General features: G+C 52.4%; 1 protein-coding gene across 9 annotated transcripts in view; it reads left to right on the top strand.

The window, feature by feature from the left end:
* PTPRN2 (protein tyrosine phosphatase receptor type N2) overlaps positions 1–17,501 on the top strand; it is a 1,079,664-nt gene that overhangs the window by 1,019,025 nt on the left and 43,138 nt on the right. For 8 of the 9 annotated variants that reach the window (XM_034965368.3, XM_055115580.2, XM_034965369.3 and 5 more), the window contains one exon: positions 3,904–3,981. The exons of the other annotated variant lie outside the window; for it this stretch is intronic. In XM_034965368.3, coding sequence (XP_034821259.1) covers positions 3,904–3,981 — 78 coding nt within the window. The remainder of the gene's footprint in view (positions 1–3,903; positions 3,982–17,501) is intronic. 9 annotated transcript variants of the gene reach the window in all.

Below are 17,501 nucleotides of genomic sequence, written 5' to 3'. Positions count from 1 at the left end.
GACAGGGTGAGGCTCCATCTCAAAAAAAAAAAAAAAAAGTAAAAACAGAATTATACTGTTAATTGTACTTGCCTTCTGGCAGTTGATTTTCATGAAGTCACTTGGAGTGAGTCACACTGGATTCTCTGTGGTACCAGCCTCTCCAGGCAGGATGTGTTGCTGCAGAAGCCCCTGTCTGGGGAGAAAGCGCTCAGAAATGAGGGCACCTCGCCATTCAGATGCTTGGCCCCGCACACCACTGGAGGACACGGCAGCTCTGTGCTTGAGGAAGCAGCATCCTTCCTTCTTCTGTGGTTCACTGAGGACAGCATGGACGTGTGTTCACGGGCCGCAGACCGCCCGACAGCTTGGCGTTCACCTAATAAATTTACAGGTTTTCATGGACAGTTTCGGGATGACCAACACCAGGACACACACATACACACAGATGAGTCTGCACATGCATGTGCACTGGAATCCAGAGCTAAAGGACACTTAGAAACTGCATCATCCAAGCTCCTCACTCCCTGAGCACACCCACCGCAGAGATATGGAGACTGAGGCCCGGAGACACTGACGTCCAAGCTCCTCACTCCCTGAGCTCACCCACCATACAGATATGGAGACTGAGGCCCGGAGACACTGACGTCCAAGCTCCTCACTCCCTGAGCTCACCCACCATACAGATATGGAGACTGAGGCCCGGAGACACTGACGTCCAAGCTCCTCACTCCCTGAGCTCACCCACCATACAGATATGGAGACTGAGGCCCGGAGACACTGACGTCCAAGCTCCTCACTCCCTGAACACACCCACCATACAGATATGGAGACTGAGGCCCGGAGACATGACAGGCCTTTTCCCACAGCCAGGCAGTTTGTGTCGGGAACATAACAGTCATACAAATAAAAAGTATGTTGCAGTGAAATGGAAAGTCATGAGTAGGAGGCGAAGAGTAAGAACGAAGACCGGAGGAAGCCAGAGTAGGTGCCGTGTGATCGCTGGGTGGGGAAGACAGAGGGACACACACCCACCATGTCCGGTTGTCACGCAGATGCCCTCATTGGAAAAAGCAATGTTAGTAGAAACTCACTTGATTTCCTCCACAGCCACTTATCCTGCCCGAAAACCTTAAATGTAGTAAAATCTCTGTGTGGCCAGTTAAGTATTTGCTTGACTTTTCCTCGAAGCCTGTGTGAGACCACAAGGAGGCCGCCTGTGGCCTTTGCAGTTGCTGCTTCCACAAAATCCTTCTGCCCAGAATCATTTTCTGTTCAACAGAATGTGCCTGGAATTAAATGAATGTAATTGTCTCCTGAATTATTGTGAAACCGATGACACATGTCACCACTCGGATCATCATGCTGTTCCCGCCTTCCCAGTGGCCCCCACAGGACGGCAGGTGGGCGGGAGGGAGGTGAGGCCGGTCCCCACTCAGTCTGCGCAGCCCGCACTTCCTGTTCAGCCATCCCCCTCCCAGCACCCTGACTGTATTTGCTCCTGTCTTAGGCATTGGAGCAGGTGATGGGTGTGTGGACTTTAGGACACCTTAACAATTCAGACCTAAATCAACAGTCACCTTATCGACCCTCCTGCAACCCTGTCCAGCATTTTACTTTCAATCACCTATTTCTCATTTTGAAAGCAACTAAATGTGCTAGTTTGAACATGCTTACAATTTTAAAATGTGTTGCTGTAGAAATTGCTCTGGGCAAAAAAAAAAAAAAACACACATACACACATTTCAGAAGGAGGCGGGGCTTTCCTTTTTATGCATCACTATTTGCAAGGAAGAGACAGGGGTCCCTGTAAATAGCTGTCACCCCCAACAAATGCATATTTCAAAAAATCAAAACTCCTTATTTCTGCTAAGCATTTTTCTACTGAAACATTCTAATTGGGGCTTTCAGTGACGGTAACATAATTTTACCTGTATTATGTGTGTTGTGGCGAATTTCAAAACGAGGTCCAGTTTTAATTACGAATCACTAAATCAGATGCACAAAAAGCTTTTCTCCCTGCTTTCCCCCAGCCCCCGGCTAGCGTCACCGTGTTGTTCTGTGAGAATAACTTACATCTGTTCCTTTATGCTCGCCCCTCTTTTATGGTGAACATAATTATAAGGTGCATTTGGTGCCTTCTTTTGTGCTGACAGCCATCATCTCTGGGGCTGGTGACGGCTGCACGGGGACTCACTGGCTCGCTGTTCAAGAAAACGTGCCCCACGTCAGCTTCCCAAATGCAGCGGCGCTTAAGGTGACACCGGGGCCACCACTGATGTCCTCGTGCGTTGGCTTAAAATTGCATAGGGTTAAAATTTGCTCATTTTTCACTGTGTTGAGAAATGTATTCTTAATAATTACCTTGAAATCTGGAACATTGTAAATCTCGAATCAAACCCTGATAGCAAAAGAGTCCATTTTAGTCCTAGACACAATAGAAGAAAGGACTGTGCGTCAGATGCACAAGCGGCTGCCTCCCCAAGGTGAGGTTCCCCCAGCGCAGCATCCGGCTCTCCGGGGGTCAGTCTTTGCAGACACTTCTGGGAGGTGTGGGGAGGAGCTGGTGAGCCCTGGGGATGATAGTGATGTCCTGGTATCTTCGTGTCCTTTGCAGGGTGGCCTGGGCTTGCCCTCTGGAAGACAGAACCACCTCCATCTGACGCCCCTCAGCAATGTGCTCAAATCTCGCTTGCCTCTCGAGGCTTTGTCCTCAAGTTCTTTTTTCTGTGCTTAATCTTCGAAATAAATGTAATAATTATGGTCTTCTAAGCCAACCTTCTACCATTGGAGCTAGCAAGATGCGTTCGGACAAACTGGGGAGCCGGAGAGCCCACACCTGCCCTCTTTGTTTCTGGTCCCTGCCTGGTGGGGAAACAGAACAGGAGGCCACTCCCAGCAAGGCCCTTCCGCCCCGGCTCTGCCACAGACCCAGGCCCAGGCCCAGGCCGACCGGCTGTGCCTGTGCCCCCTTTCCAGGATACACAAAAACAAGCCCCCACACACAACGAGTTAACTCCAGCAGGGAAGCAGCAGGTAGCGCTAGTTCGTTCTCCCAGGACGCTGGCAAGTTTGTCCATGAGGCCTGGAGGAACCCTGTTCACACTCTCCATTGAGAGCTTGGAGCTCAGCCTCACCCCAGCCAGCCCTGTGGCTCTAGCAAGAGGCTCGTTCTCCTGAACACAGGGCAGCCTGGGTGGGCTCCGTGGCCAGGAAGCTCTGGGGTCACTTGCAGGCTGGAAAGCTCATCCATGTCATGGGGTCGCACCTGCTGAGTGGGCTAACAATGGCTGCCTGCCCTCCTTGGGCTACTGGTCTTCATTTCTGTGGATGCTGCTCTTAGAACCTCAACCTCCGGTATAAGGAAAGCATTTCAGACGCAGTGGTTCAGGCTCAAGGCTCGGGACAGCTGGGTCCCTACCTGTGCCGGGTGCTCGTTTGAATCAACAAAGGGCAAGTTGTGTGTTGCTCAGTTCAGGAGACGCCACCTTTCCCTCTTCCTGAACCCGGGCTCTGCTTCCTGGCTTCCTAACCTCCGGGCTCCCTAACCTCTGGGCTTCCTAACTTCCGGGCTTCCTAACCACCAGGCTTCCTAACCTCCTGGCTTCCTAACCTCCGGGCTTCCTAACCTCCTGGCTTCCTAACCTCCGGGCTTCCTAACCTCCTGGCTTCCTAACCACCAGGCTTCCTAACCTCCTGGCTTCCTAACCTCCTGGCTTCCTAATCTCCGGGCTTCCTAACCTCCTGGCTTCCTAACCACCAGGCTTCCTAACCTCTTGGCTTCCTAACCTCCGGGCTTCCTAACCTCCTGGCTTCCTAACCTCCGGGTTTCCTAACCTTCCGGCTTCCTAACCTCCAGGCTTCCTAACCTCCAGGCTTCCTAACCTCCTGGCTAACCGCTGTGGTGTGGTCTTGTCTCCGCAGATGGATCACGACCCGAGGAACCCCACGTACATCGCCACCCAGGGACCGCTGCCCGCCACTGTGGCTGACTTTTGGCAGGTGAACATTTTTAAATTAAAATCTCTCTTTCTGAAAAGAAGATCTCAATAACTGGGTCACGAATCGTGTCTTGAATCTGATTAAGCCAATCAAACTTCTTACAAATGCTCATCAAATGTTACTTATATCAGAATTTCAGTCTGTTCATATTTTTTATTATCAATCTTTTGTTTTCCAAAACTTGAGTATGAAAAAATTCCCTTTGAGAGATTTAATGCTTTCAAGATCATTACTTTTAAGCCACTTTACATTTGCATTTTATAAAACAGCGAAGATAAAGTTAATAAGTCATTCCATGTTATTGAAATGTGCCTTTTGTCCATGGCGTTGTTATGATGGCGGTCACAGCAGGACCCACGCACATCCTCTATCATCCTCTCCTGGAGTCCTGTAGGGCATCTGAAGGCCAGGCCGTGCTTCTCTATTCGACGCAAGCCCAGGTCACACAGATGAAGGCACAGACATGAGGGCTGACGTGAATGTCAAACGTCAGCAAATAGAGCAACATGCAGAGGGCAGGTGGGGTCTTCCTTCTCCAGCTGCCCCCGGGTCTCCCCTCACCAGCCACATGACAAAGCTGAATAGGAATGGGTTCTGGAACCTGGAACGTGGCCGTGAGTTACCGCAGGAGCACAGGCACCGGCCGCGTGTCGGGCACACCAGCCAACCCCGAGCCTGGCAGAGAGGAGCTCCTAAGGAGAGTCGAGCTGGGGACGAAGGTGGGAAGCGACGCGTCACCCACGCGGCAGAATCCAGGCAGGGAGGTGCCTGTCGCAGCAGTGACGCTGGGATCAGGCTGCAGCCTCCTGGCCATCCACAGCCCGGGCCTCCTGGCGATCCACAGCCCGGGCCTCCTGGTGATCCAAAGCCCGGGCCTCCTGGCCATCCACAGCCCGGGCCTCCTGGCGATCCACAGCCCGGGCCTCCTGGCCATCCACAGCCCGGGCCTCCTGGCGATCCGCAGCCCGGGCGCCCGTGCAGCACTGGGGTGAGACATTTCCTGATGTCGCTGTGCACCGGAGTTGGTAAATTCACTTCTGCCCCAGGCTCTTCCTATTCCCTTTACTTCCCTTTCCTGGCTTTCCCGTCAGCCTCGCGTGACTCCGATTACAGGAAGGGGAGCCTCCTCTCTCTGCCCTTGAGAACAGTCTCTGCAGGGCTTTCCAGAAAAGTCTGGAACAGATCCGGGTTTCCGAGGGCCTCCGAGCGCCCTTGCATGGTGAGCATTTGAATCCTCAGGTGCCATCATCCCATTTTATGGGCAAGGCACATGGGTATTGGAGAGATGGCATCACTTACCCAGGACAGCTCGGATGACTCCAGGATCTGAAACACATCGGTATGACCTCCTGCCCTTTGTGTCTGCCTGTGTCTTCACATTATTGAAAATAAATAAATAAAACTAAACTGCATCTCTGTGTGACGTTGTTGAAGCTTGTAATCCCGGCATGGCACGGCGAACCTGCGGCACTTGGATGGTTTTGGGGGCACTTGGGCTCCCTACTTGTCACAGCTGGGGAGTTGCCCAGCCCGGTGAGAACATGCCTGTCCCAGAGAAGATGGCACCCTGGGGCCCATCGTCTCGGGAGTTTTGTGGTAGGAAGGTCTTTGCATGGCACACACCTGCCTTCCTGAAACATGGACCCATCTGTCCCAGCGCTGCCCTTAGAATGGAGCCCCAGGGCCCGTCCAGAGATGCCCCCTGCTGTGCACGCTCACCCCAGCTCCTCAGGGAAAAGGACAGAGTGTTCAGAATTAGAGGGCGGGCAGAGAATACCCACGGAGTCCTAATACCACCGGAGTTTTCATCCACCTCAACCCATTACCCAAAATGTGCTTATTTGTGTGTGGCATGGGGTGCCCCCAAATATGTGTTCTTTCATTTTTACGAGCCCTTGGGCCCCCACAGCCCAACATCAACTTCATCTCCTCACCTGTGCAAGACTTCTCTGTCCAGCAAAGCCACAGGGTCTGGAGGGCATCCACGCTCAATGACCACGATGATGCCCACATCCACCCTCGGTTCAGTAGGTGCCACATCCACCCACCATCCTGTGTGAAGGCTCTCGGTGTCCATGCTCAACGACCACGATGATGCCCACATCCACCCTCCGTTCAGCAGGTGCCACATCCACCCACCATCCTGTGTGAAGGCTCTCGGTGTCCACGCTCAATGACCACGATGATGCCCACATCCACCCTCAGTTCAGTAGGTGCCACATCCACCCACCATCCTGTGTGAAGGCTCTCGGTGTCCATGCTCAACGACCACGATGATGCCCACATCCACCCTCCGTTCAGCAGGTGCCACATCCACCCTCCGTCCTGTGTGAAGCCTCTCGGCGTCCACGCTCAATGACCACGATGATGCCCACATCCACCCTCCGTCCTGTGTGAAGCCTCTCAGCATCCATACTCAACGACCACGATGAAGCCCACATCCACCCTTGGTTCAGCAGGTGCCACATCCACCCTCCGTCCTGCGTGAAGCCTCTCGGCGTCCACACTCAACGACCACGATGATGCCCACGTCCACCCTCGGTTCAGCAGGTGCCACATCCACCCTCCGTCCTGCGTGAAGCCTCTCGGCGTCCATGCTCAATGACCACGATGATGCCCACATCCAACCTCCGTTCAGCAGGTGCTGGGTCCTTTGTGAAGCTCTCACATGCTGACCTGTAGTCTCTGTGGTCCGTGAGACTCAGAGGCTCATAGCGTGCCCAGATTCCTGTGGCTAGTGAATAGAAGGCGTGAACCATTTTTCTTACTGTTTATTATGGATAGTTGCAATTGTTGGAGGCAATTCATTTGATCAGTGTTTACATCTTATGGGCTATTTTAGAGTGATAATCAAGGAGCATACATTCTTGAAATTGAAATAATGCATCTCTGTATGAAATAAGTAGAGACAAATTTTAAAGCAAGGTGAAATGCAAGATAATTTTGAGACGCATCTCGGTCAGCAGGTATCAGGTGGTTCCAGGAAACCCCAGCGTCCCTCAACCTGGTCACAGCTTTTCTAAGACAAGAGCTCATGGCCAGTAGCCTCAGCCCTCCCAGGATGTTCTCAAGCATGCCAGCCCAGCAGAGCCTCTGAGAAATTGTGAACTAAAGAAACTCGCTTCATTTTGCTCCCTGCAGATGTCCCTGACCACGACGTCATTGCTTCCACCTCATCCCTCAACCTGGGGATGCCTCTGTGCAGAACGCAGGAGCTGCCCACCATCAATGCCATAAATCCACACAGAGCAGGACGGAGGAGAGTTGCTTCCTAGCGCAGTCACATTTGCCTGGGAGGCCTCTAAGCCGTGTGTTTTCGAATGTCAGCATCTCTCAGGCGTTGCTCTTCATTGAATAATTACCAGTAAGCCCCAAGATTGACATTCTTAAAAATTCAAAGTTAGGGTTCTCTTTGCCCTCTCTGGCTTAGCAGAATGCAGGCAGAGGAAGAACACCTGTCTTTAAAACCTCCCACGGAAGGCAGAACTTTTCCAAACCCACGGTAACGTGTATTTTTAAGGACAAAGGTGGATTTGAAATGCGAAGTTGGTGATGACGAAGTCAACAGGCTGAGTTGGAGTGACCGTCTCCTCCTGCATCCCCATTCTGGACCATTCTCAGATGCTGACCAAGGATCGGGACACAGACTGAAGGTTATGGATCATCCCAAAGCACCTTCCTTTTATCTCCGGCTGTTGATGCTGATCTGAAGCTCCTCCTTGGGGCAGGTCCACAGGTGTTTCTTCTCTGTCGGTAATCAGCAAATTCCAGGAAGAAAGCGTGAGCGTGAGAAAGGCCGTGATGGGAAAGACGGCTGTGTCTGCCCCAGGCCCGTGCACTCCTTGGGGGATTCGAAGTGTCCCCCTCATCTCAGCCTCCCTGTCACACAGCTTTTCCCCACCGTGGATTTATGTCAGGGTCCAAATTTCCCTCCTCTTCTAAGGATGTCAGTCATTGGACTGAGAGCTCATCCTAGCCTGTGTGACCTCACCTTAACTTGACCACATATGCAAAGACCCTATTTCCAAATAAGACCACATTCACGGGTTCCAGGTGGACATGGATTTGGGGGTACATGCTTCTACCCAGTACAATGGCTAAGAAGAAAAAAGACCTTTTCCAAGCAGCTAATTGGCACCCACATGACGTGGTGATGGGTCAGGAGTCCATTTGGAGGTCACTGGGCGGCTGGGAGGCAGAGGAGCCAGGAGGACCCCAAGTTCCTCAGCAAGAAATGCTGTACAGGGGCCCATGGGTCCAGAAGGGAGGAGCCTGGAAGACGGGTTCAGGGGAAGTCCCCTCGGTGAGCATGGGGCATCGGGGTCACTCCACGCGCACCAGCCTCTCCCCCAGCATGGCACCGCGAGGCCCCGTCAGCTCCCCTTCCCGCAGGGCCCACAGCACCTCTGTCCATGCTGCGTCCCTGAGCAGAGCCCAGAACGTGCACGAAAATCCACGGAGGGTCACCACTCACTGCACACACGGCGCTTTCCTGCAGTGAACCAGCTCTATATGGACGCTGGATGCATTTCAAGAATTTGATTTCCAAAATTTGACTTACATCAAGAAATTCCTAAAAATAAATTCATTACCTAAAGGAAGATGTACCCCAAATTAATTCCTTGTCTGTGAGTGCTCTCCAAATCATTCGGCTGAATTCCTGGTCCTTACTCCAGCTCAGAGGGGTCTGTGGAAGTCTGAGTTACAGTTGAGAAATCAGTGTTACTAGTAAGTAGTAAACTGGCCTAGAAATAAAACATCCCTCAAGGAAAGAATACCCATTTTGGGGTGAGGGTGTCATTTTGTCATATAAACTTTTTTTTTTTAAGTGTGGAACAATTTTAAAGGAAGAATGGAAAGAAAAGTATGGGCCAATCTTGTGCTACATTATTTGAAGTCATATCAAGATCTTAGGAAGAAACATGTCCACCGTCCTCTCTGCTGGTCATTCTGGGATGATATCTGGAATATGATGTTCCTTCTGGGATCATAAATTCAAAAAGGGTGCTGACATTCAAAACACAACAGAAAAAGAAGCCAGAGAGTTTGGTGGAAACAGCCGGGGTGGTGAGAGTTTTGAAAATCACTGCAGGAGGCAGAAAAAGCCGTCCTCGGCATAGAGCGCCACCCACAAGCTCCCTCTTCATCCACGCCGCCGCTGTCGGCCCAGACGTCACAAGGAAACTTGGCCTCGGCTGGCGTCTGGACTTGGTGGTGCGTAAAACTTTCTTTTTAAAATCCTAAGACTATTATTTAGATCTGAAGAAGGGTTAAGAATATTCTAATAAATTTTAAATTAGGAACACGAGTTTGGCTGTGAGGTTTTACTGTTTTGTTCAATGCTTCTAAATAAGGAGTCTTAACACCTCATACCCATCCGTTGACACCCCCAGGCGTTGAGCTCTGGTTGCTGTCCACACGCCGCTTAGGGAGGAGGCTGAATATCAGGAAGGAAGACGAGAGGAGAAGGCAGGTCTCCATGGTCCACTCCTGGATCCCTGCGGCTTTGGGTACCTGTCAGATAGCCTTTCTCTAGAAAGCCTTTCTCTAGAAAGTGTATTTTAATCTGCAAAGACGCCTCCCACCTGCCAAATGGGGCCACCTTGAGTGAAAGACACGCACCCATTGGAGGGGACATTCGAGTCCAGTGGGCATAAGGAAAGGGGGCTGGGGGAAGAAAGGAAGTCCCATTTATTGAGCTCTTCAATGCCAGGCCCTGGGCAGGCACTTCCCATATGGGATCTCATTTGGCTGAGCCATTGACCCTGCGATGACGCCGTCGTGAGCCTCCCGTCATTCCACCTAATGGGGTCCCCGGAGGCGTCAGATTCATAGAAGCCTAGTATGAATCTAGGGGGTAGTGGCCAGGGGCTCAGGGAGGGGACAGTGCAGAGGGGCTTGATGGGGACAGGGCTTCCATTTGGGAAGATGAGAATGCTCTGAAGAGCGTGGTGACGATGACGGTTGCAGAACGGTGGGAAGGCCCTTACTGCCGCTGCACTGTGCACTTAAACAAATGGTAAATTATATGTTAGGTATCTTTTACTACAATTAAAATAGAGATATACAGAGCGAGCCCAATTCTACCCAGGATGAAGCTGTGGCCCAGAGAGCCATAAGGACCCACCCAGATCCACACAGCTGGTGGGATGCAAAGCCCATTCTAGACCCAGACATGTGTAGTGCCAGGGTGTCTCTTCAGCACACACACTCCTCACAGATAAAGAAGGCACAGTGACATGAAGACGTCTCTATAAACAGAAAAGAGAGATCCGGCAGCAGTGACCTCGGCATGTCCAGACTAGGTGTTGTTTACAAAAATACACGCGTGCAGAGTCTCAAGGCGCAGAATATGTGAACGTCAAAGTCCTCAGAGACAGGAGATAAAGTGACGCTTTCTCCAGGTGCCGAGACTTCCCCACGGGGAAGCGAGGTCTGCACCTTCCCGGGGACGTGGCCCCACAGTGCGTCCCCAGCCCAGTCATGTCCTGGTGCACAGGGCGGCTGTCACAGAGAAGCCCCTGCGGGCAGGACTGTAGCTGGATCACAGAGAAGCCCCTGCGGGCAGGACTGTAGCTGCAGGATTAGGACTGCCGGGGAGGCAGGGGAGGGGCCGCGGGCATCGATATTCCATCACGGACCACCTCATTACTGCCTGCACCTGCTGCGCCACCTTCTACCACACCCTGTGCTACGCGGCTCACGTCAACTGAAGGGAGTTGGCCACCCGCCATCCCCCCTTTCCTATTTTTAGAAAAAGCTGCAGAATTATGTGCTCTTCTTCCAGAGAGAGCTTCTGTGTGTCACCACCAAACACTGGCTGTGCCCAGGAGATACGCAACAGCTGTTTCTAAACCAGAAATGTAGGCAGCGTAGTCTGTCACCATCAGGTGCGGAGTGGATGTCTGTAGATGTGACATGGAAAGCCAGGGCCCTGGAGCCCAGGCACGGGGACAGCCACTGCAGGAACCCAGGCACGGGGACAGCCACTGCGGGAGCCCAGGCACGGGGACAGCCACCGCGGGAACCCAGGCACGGGGACAGCCACCGCGGGAGCCCAGGCATGGGGACAGCCACCGCGGGAACCCAGGCACGGGGACAGCCACCTCGGGAGCCCAGGCACGGGGACAGCCACCACGGGAGCCCAGGCACGGGGACAGCCACCTCGGGAGCCCAGGCACGGGGACAGCCACCACGGGAGCCCAGCCACGGGGACAGCCACCGCGGGAGCCCAGGCACGGGGACAGCCACCGTGGGAGCCCAGGCACGGGGACAGCCACCTCGGGAACCCAGGCATGGGGACAGTCACCGCAGGAGCCCAGGCACGGGGACAGCCACCGTGGGAACTGGCTCCCTGTATGGGAGGCTCAGCCAAGAGGACAACTCCAAAGTTCAGCCTTGCCTCTCCTGTCTGATGAACAGGCTGCCTTTCAGGACGGAGTCAGACACGAAGCAGTTCTCCTGGCCCCCAGAGAGAGCACAAAGCGCTCGCTGAAGTCAGCAGGTGTCCCGCTGGTATCGGATGTGTGTTGACTCTTATTGCACATCAACATTTTACCAAGAAAAAGGTGCACTTTCAATTTCTAGTTTCTGCTTTCTAAAAGTATTCTGTGATGAAGCCTCAGCTGGGGGGATATGTTTTCTCATTTCCAAATTGATAGGCTTGATATAAATACAGCTTTTTATTATTTGGCATCTGTAGATCATAGTTCTTACTATGGTTAAGAAAAAATTCTGAACTTGGAACTGTGGAAGACCCAAAGAATTTAACGGTGTTTCCTTCCAACTGCCTGCCAGCCACCGGTGACAAGGCCGAGGTGCAGGAGAATGACAGTTGACAGCTGACTGTCACCGTGTAGGGCCGCCCACCACCCAGCACCAGTGGCTTGTCTGCCTGTCTGTCTGCCTGTCCATCTGCCTGCCTGCCTGTCTTGTCTCTGCCTGTCTGTCTGCCTGTTTGTCTGCCTGTCTGTCTGCCTGTCTCGCCTGTCTGCCTGTCTGCCTGTCTTATCTCTGTCTGCCTGTCTGCCTGCCTGTCTTGTCTCTGTCTGCCTGTCTGCCTGCCTGTCTTGTCTGTCTGCCTGCCTGTCTTGTCTGTCTGCCTGTCTGCCTGCCTGCGTATCTGCCTGTCTGCTGTGTCAGCTACTGCACTAGTCCAGGCAGGGGTGGGTGGGAAGATGGCAGGCCTGGATTCCACACCATGCACTGTCTCTGGGCAGCTTCCTTGATCAGCCCAGGATGACCACTGCAGGCATCACCATCAGCACCACCAGCAACCAAACCTCAGAGCATCCAGAGATGACCCTGGCCTGGCCCCGGTGGAGGGGATGGTCCTACACCACCTAATTTTTAAAAACATTTAAATCCTCCAAAGATGGCATCTGCTCAGCCCGAGCTGGTTCACGGCCCCAAGCTACTCACAACCGTTTTTAATGTTCCCTCGGCATGTGGGAGGCAGGGCCCTGAGTGTCCCGGACAGACCCGGTGTCCAACAGTGGGGACCCTGAGCATCCAGGACAGACCCAGCATCCAGCAGCAGGGCCCCTGAGTCTCCAGGACAGGCCCAGTGTCCAGTAGCAGGGGGCCCTGAGTCTCCAGGACAGACGTGGCATCCAGCAGCGGGGGCCCTGAGTCTCCAGGACATACCCAGCATCCAGCAGCAGGGGCCCTGAGTCTCCAGGACAGGCCCAGTGTCCAGCAGCGGGGGCCCTGAGTCTCCAGGACATACCCAGCATCCAGTAGCAGGGTGCCCTGAGTCTCCAGGACAGGCCCGGCGTCCAGCAGCAGGGGGCCCTGAGTCTCCAGGACAGACGTGGCGTCCAGCAGCGGGGGCCCTGAGTCTCCAGGACAGGCCCGGTGTCCCGCAGCAGGGGCCCTGAGTCTCCAGGACAGACCCGGTGTCTGGCAGCCTCTCCTTTCTCGTCAGATGTGTCCAGCCCGGGGCCACGGTGTCTGCTCTGGGTCCTTGGTTACCTTAAGTGGTCTGGCTCCAAGAGCATGAGAATGTCCCCAAGTCCCTGCAGCTCCCTAGTGTGGGTGAAGACTCAGCTTGCTCATCATCCTGTTCCACCCCGTGGACAGTGACTGGTGCGAGAGGGAACCGGCTGTGGATCTCACTGACTCTGGAGTGAAGGGAGAGTCAGGAGGTTAGCGGGGGGAAATGACTTTGGAGGCTGCTACCTCACAGTGGGTTGATTTTAAGGCACGTTACTTGATTAAAGGGAAGCATGAGAGTTGTGTTAATTCTTAGGAATTAACATGAGAGTTGTGTTTATTCTTAATTTCTTAGGAAAAACTTGATTTTTCATTTCCATGATTGATAAGTACTTTAACCACATGCCTGAGACTTTCCAGGACATTGTTATATTTCAAAGGTTTGGTCTTGCTGGATTTTTTTTCTATTCATAAATTCATGAACCCTTAAAGGTGAAAGAAACTGTTTCTCACGTTGCCTTATCTAAATTTTGGGTTTGAAACCTATGACCTCAAAGCTTGTCCATGGTTCTGCCTGGGACAGTGCAAAGATGGTCGGTCAGTCTCTCGCCGCACACATGCGGAATTTAAAATGCGACTCAAGTAGAAAGGACAGGTCCGGCTTTCCTTTCTGACTGATTCTTACCGCTCCAGCTGAGAACAGCAGGCTCTGCTGCTCCTGTGTGTGATTGGTTCCCAGCCTCCGCCCAGCTCCTCCCCTCCCCACTCCTCCTCCCCTCTTCCTCTTCCTCTTCCTCTCTTGCTTCACAACTGGATCTGATGCATTTATGTCAGGTCCTGATCTTGAAAAGGAAAGGCCGCCCAGTGCAGCACCTCCCCGCAAGGAGACCAGGCGCATATTTAACCGGGAACGTGAGCACAGGCAGAGGCCACAGGGAGTCTCAGTGACGCCTGTGCCAGGTGACTTCCTGTGCGGGTCCAATGCCTGATCACAAAGGCACCCACGGTGGTCACACAAAGGCCGGGTGGAGAGGAAGTCCAGTGTGTGAGTGCATTCCCACCGTGGGAACCCCTATGTGGCAGGATGGCCACACCAAGCCACACAGGGTCTGCTCGCACACAAGCAGGCTGAGTCCTTCCCGGAGAACACAGACCCGACTTTGGTGGAGTGGCAAGTCCTCATTCTGAGGCTTCCCCTTCCTCCTGGGCGGCAATACTGCTGGTGTTCTGAGGCTTCCCCTTCCTCCTGGGCAGCAATACTGCTGGTGTTCTGAGGCTTCCCCTTCCTCCTGGGCGGCAATACTGCTGGTGTTCTGAGGCTTCCCCTTCCTCCTGGGCGGCAATACTGCTGGTGTTCTGAGGCTTCCCCTTCCTCCTGGGCGGCAATACTGCTGGTGTTCTGAGGCTTCCCCTTCCTCCTGGGCGGCAATACTGCTGGTGTTCTGAGGCTTCCCCTTCCTCCTGGGCGGCAATACTGCTGGTGTTCTGAGGCTTCCCCTTCCTCCTGGGCGGCAATACTGCTGGTGTTCTGAGGCTTCCCCTTCCTCCTGGGCGGCAATACTGCTGGTGTTCTGAGGCTTCCCCTTCCTCCTGGGCGGCAATACTGCTGGTGGAAAAGTCCCAGAGGTTGCTGCAGCTGCTCCTCAGCCCTGGGATGGGGCTACGAGGCAGCACAGGCGTCGATCTGATAGCGGCACAGGGGGGTTCCTCCCGCTGCCCCCTCATCAGCCTTTCCATCAGCACTGCTGACGTGTGTGTGGGCTACGTCACCTCATCGTGTCATCCCTAAATGAATCCCACGCTGACATATTTGTTTACTAAAAAAAAGCCAGGTAGGTGCACCATGAGCTTGTCATGGACGGCATCACGAAGGTTTCATCACCCTGCGTTGGGTTATATTACCGTGTCCAAACGTGCGTGCTGTGGCCTGGAGCCTGTGACTCTCGGAACCAGAGCCGCAAAGCCTGAAGCTTCATTTCTTAGGACTGTCCTCTGGGCAGGGTGAGAGCAGAGCTGAAGGTTTCCCCTGCAAAAGATGTCACACACACTATTTCTTCCTCTTTAATCTGTCTCAGACCGCACAGTTTAACTTCCAGGCATCGGTGAGCTCCTAAGGAGTGAAATACGAGTGTTTTCCCATTAACTGACTCCTCATCCTTTTAAATTTAGCTGCATCTTCTTTATAAGTCTAAACCTCTGTTCAGCCGAGAGGACGCTCACAACAGAAATGAGCAGAAATGAGCTGTGCAGCAGAATTGCGTGGGCCCCGCACCTGCTCTGGAGGAAATGCATCTTCATGGCAACCACTTCAGCGGGATGCAGTTACCATGCTTGTTTTTTTAAAAACTGAACACTTGTCTGTACATTTAAGCAAGTCCTGGAGGACTTCTGCCATGCAAGCCTTTGATAACATTTTCTTTCGGTTATCTTTTTTTTACATAAATATCCAAACGGCCTCTTAGAAATGTGAATTGTTTTCAATGAAGCATCTGTTAGATGCCATGGAGGGTAGAAAAGGTAACTGGACTAGGATGGAGTCTTTAAAGAGATGATAGTCTGGTAGAGGAAAGACATACGGGTTAAAGACGAGACTAACACAGGCAGGGAGGGACTCATCACAAAAGATCTAAGTAGAAGGAGGAGAAGCTTTCCTCCTGAAGGGGCCCAGGGATGTTTTGTAGAGAAAATGGCCTGGCGTTTCACTATTTCAGTTTTTTGTTTTGTTTTTCAGAGATGGGATCTCACTATGTTGCCCAGGCTGGTCCTGAACTCCTGGGCTCAAATGATCCTCCCACCCACCTCAGCCTCCCAACTAGCTGGGACTACAGGTGCACACCACCACATCCAGCTCCAGTGTTTCACTATTTCAGATTGATCATCTTCCCTTAAATCAGGTCTCTGTGGGGCTTCAGAAGAGCTTATTTTAAGAGTGTGTGTGTGTGTGTGTGTGTGTGTGTGTGTGTGTTTGAGACAGAGTCTCGCTCTGTCACCCAGGTTGGCGTGCAGTGGCATAATCTCAGCTCACTGCAACCTCTGCCTTCCAGGCACAAGCAGTTCTCCTGCCTCAGCCTCCTGAGTAGCTGGGATTACAGCACCCACCAACACACCTGGCTAATTTTCTATTTTTAGTAAAGACAGGGTTTTGCCATGTTGGTGAGGCTAGTCTCGAACTCCTGACCTCAAGTGATTCGCCTGCCTTGGCCTCCCAAAGTGCTGGGATTAGAGGTGCGAGCCCCTGTGCCCAGTCAAGTTGTTTTTAATTGTAAATGTTTAAGGTGTACAGCCTGATGTTCTGACACACGCAGACATCGTGAATGATGACCACAGTCAAGCTAATGAATACACGTCTCCTCGCGTAGTTACCGTTTCTTTGTGTGTGGTGAAGCACCTGAAGCCTACTCTCCTGGCAAATCTCTGTGCCCAACACTCTTATTAACTACAGTCACCATGCTGAATGCCAGGTCTCCAGAATTCAGCTGTCCTCTACTGGAAGTTACTACCTTTGGATCAATTGCTCCCCATTCCACCCTCAGCCCCAGGCCCTGGCAGCCCCCCTTCTACTCTGTCCCTGAGTTTGTCCTTTTTAGGTGCCACATGTGAGTGAGATCATGGGGTGCCTGTCCTTCTGTGTCCGGCTTATTTCAATTTAACGTCGTGTCCTCCAGGTTCATCCATGTTGTCAAAAATGACAGGAGTTCATTCTTTCTTAAGGCTGAATAATATTTCATTGTGTATATACCACATTTTCTTTAGCCATTATCCATTGACGGACATGTGGGTTGTTCCAAATCTTGTTTATTGTGAATAGTTCTGCAATAAACAAAGGGGTGCTGATGTCCCTTCCACACACTGATTTTATTTCCTTTGGGTCTATACCCAGAAGTGGGATTGCTGGATCACACAGTGGTTCCGTGTAATTGTTTGAGGCTCTCCATACTGGTTTTATTGTTTTTTTGTTTTTTTTTTTTTTGAGGTGGAGTTTTGCTCTTGTTACCCAGGCTGGAGTGCAATGACACAGTCTCGGCTCACTGCAACCTCCGCCTCCCAGATTCAAGAGGTTCTCCTGCCTCAGCCTCCTGAGTAGCTGGGATTACAGGTGCACGCCACGATACCCGGCTAATTTTTGTATTTTTAGTAGAGATGGTGTTTCACCATGTTGGTCAGGCTGGTCTCGAACTCCTGACCTCGTGATCCACCTGCCTCGGCCTCCCAAAGTGCTGGGATTACAGGTGTGAGCCACCGTGCCTGGCCCTCCATACTGTTTTCTGTAAAGGCTGCCCTCACTCACATTGCTACCGTATAGTGTGTAAGGTTCTGTCTCTTCCACATCCTCTCCAACACTTGCCATCCCCCTCTTTTCGGTGGCAGCCATCCCAACAGGCATGAGGTGCCAGTGCGCTGTGGTTTTGATTTGCATTTCCCTGATGGCTGATGACATTCAGCCCCTTTTCACATACCTGCGGGCCATTTGTCTGTCTTCTTTGGAGAAATGTTTGCTCAGATCCCTTGCCCATTTTTAGTTGGGTCATTTGTTTTTTTGTTTGTTTGCTGATTAAATACTTAGCACTCAAAAAGGACCTAGAGTG

The sequence above is a fragment of the Pan paniscus genome, chromosome 6 (assembly GCF_029289425.2).
Source record: "Pan paniscus chromosome 6, NHGRI_mPanPan1-v2.0_pri, whole genome shotgun sequence".
Lineage (NCBI taxonomy): Eukaryota > Metazoa > Chordata > Mammalia > Primates > Hominidae > Pan > Pan paniscus.
The sequence above is the reverse complement of the archived record's forward strand: the minus strand, read 5'-3'. Positions and strand labels throughout refer to the sequence as shown.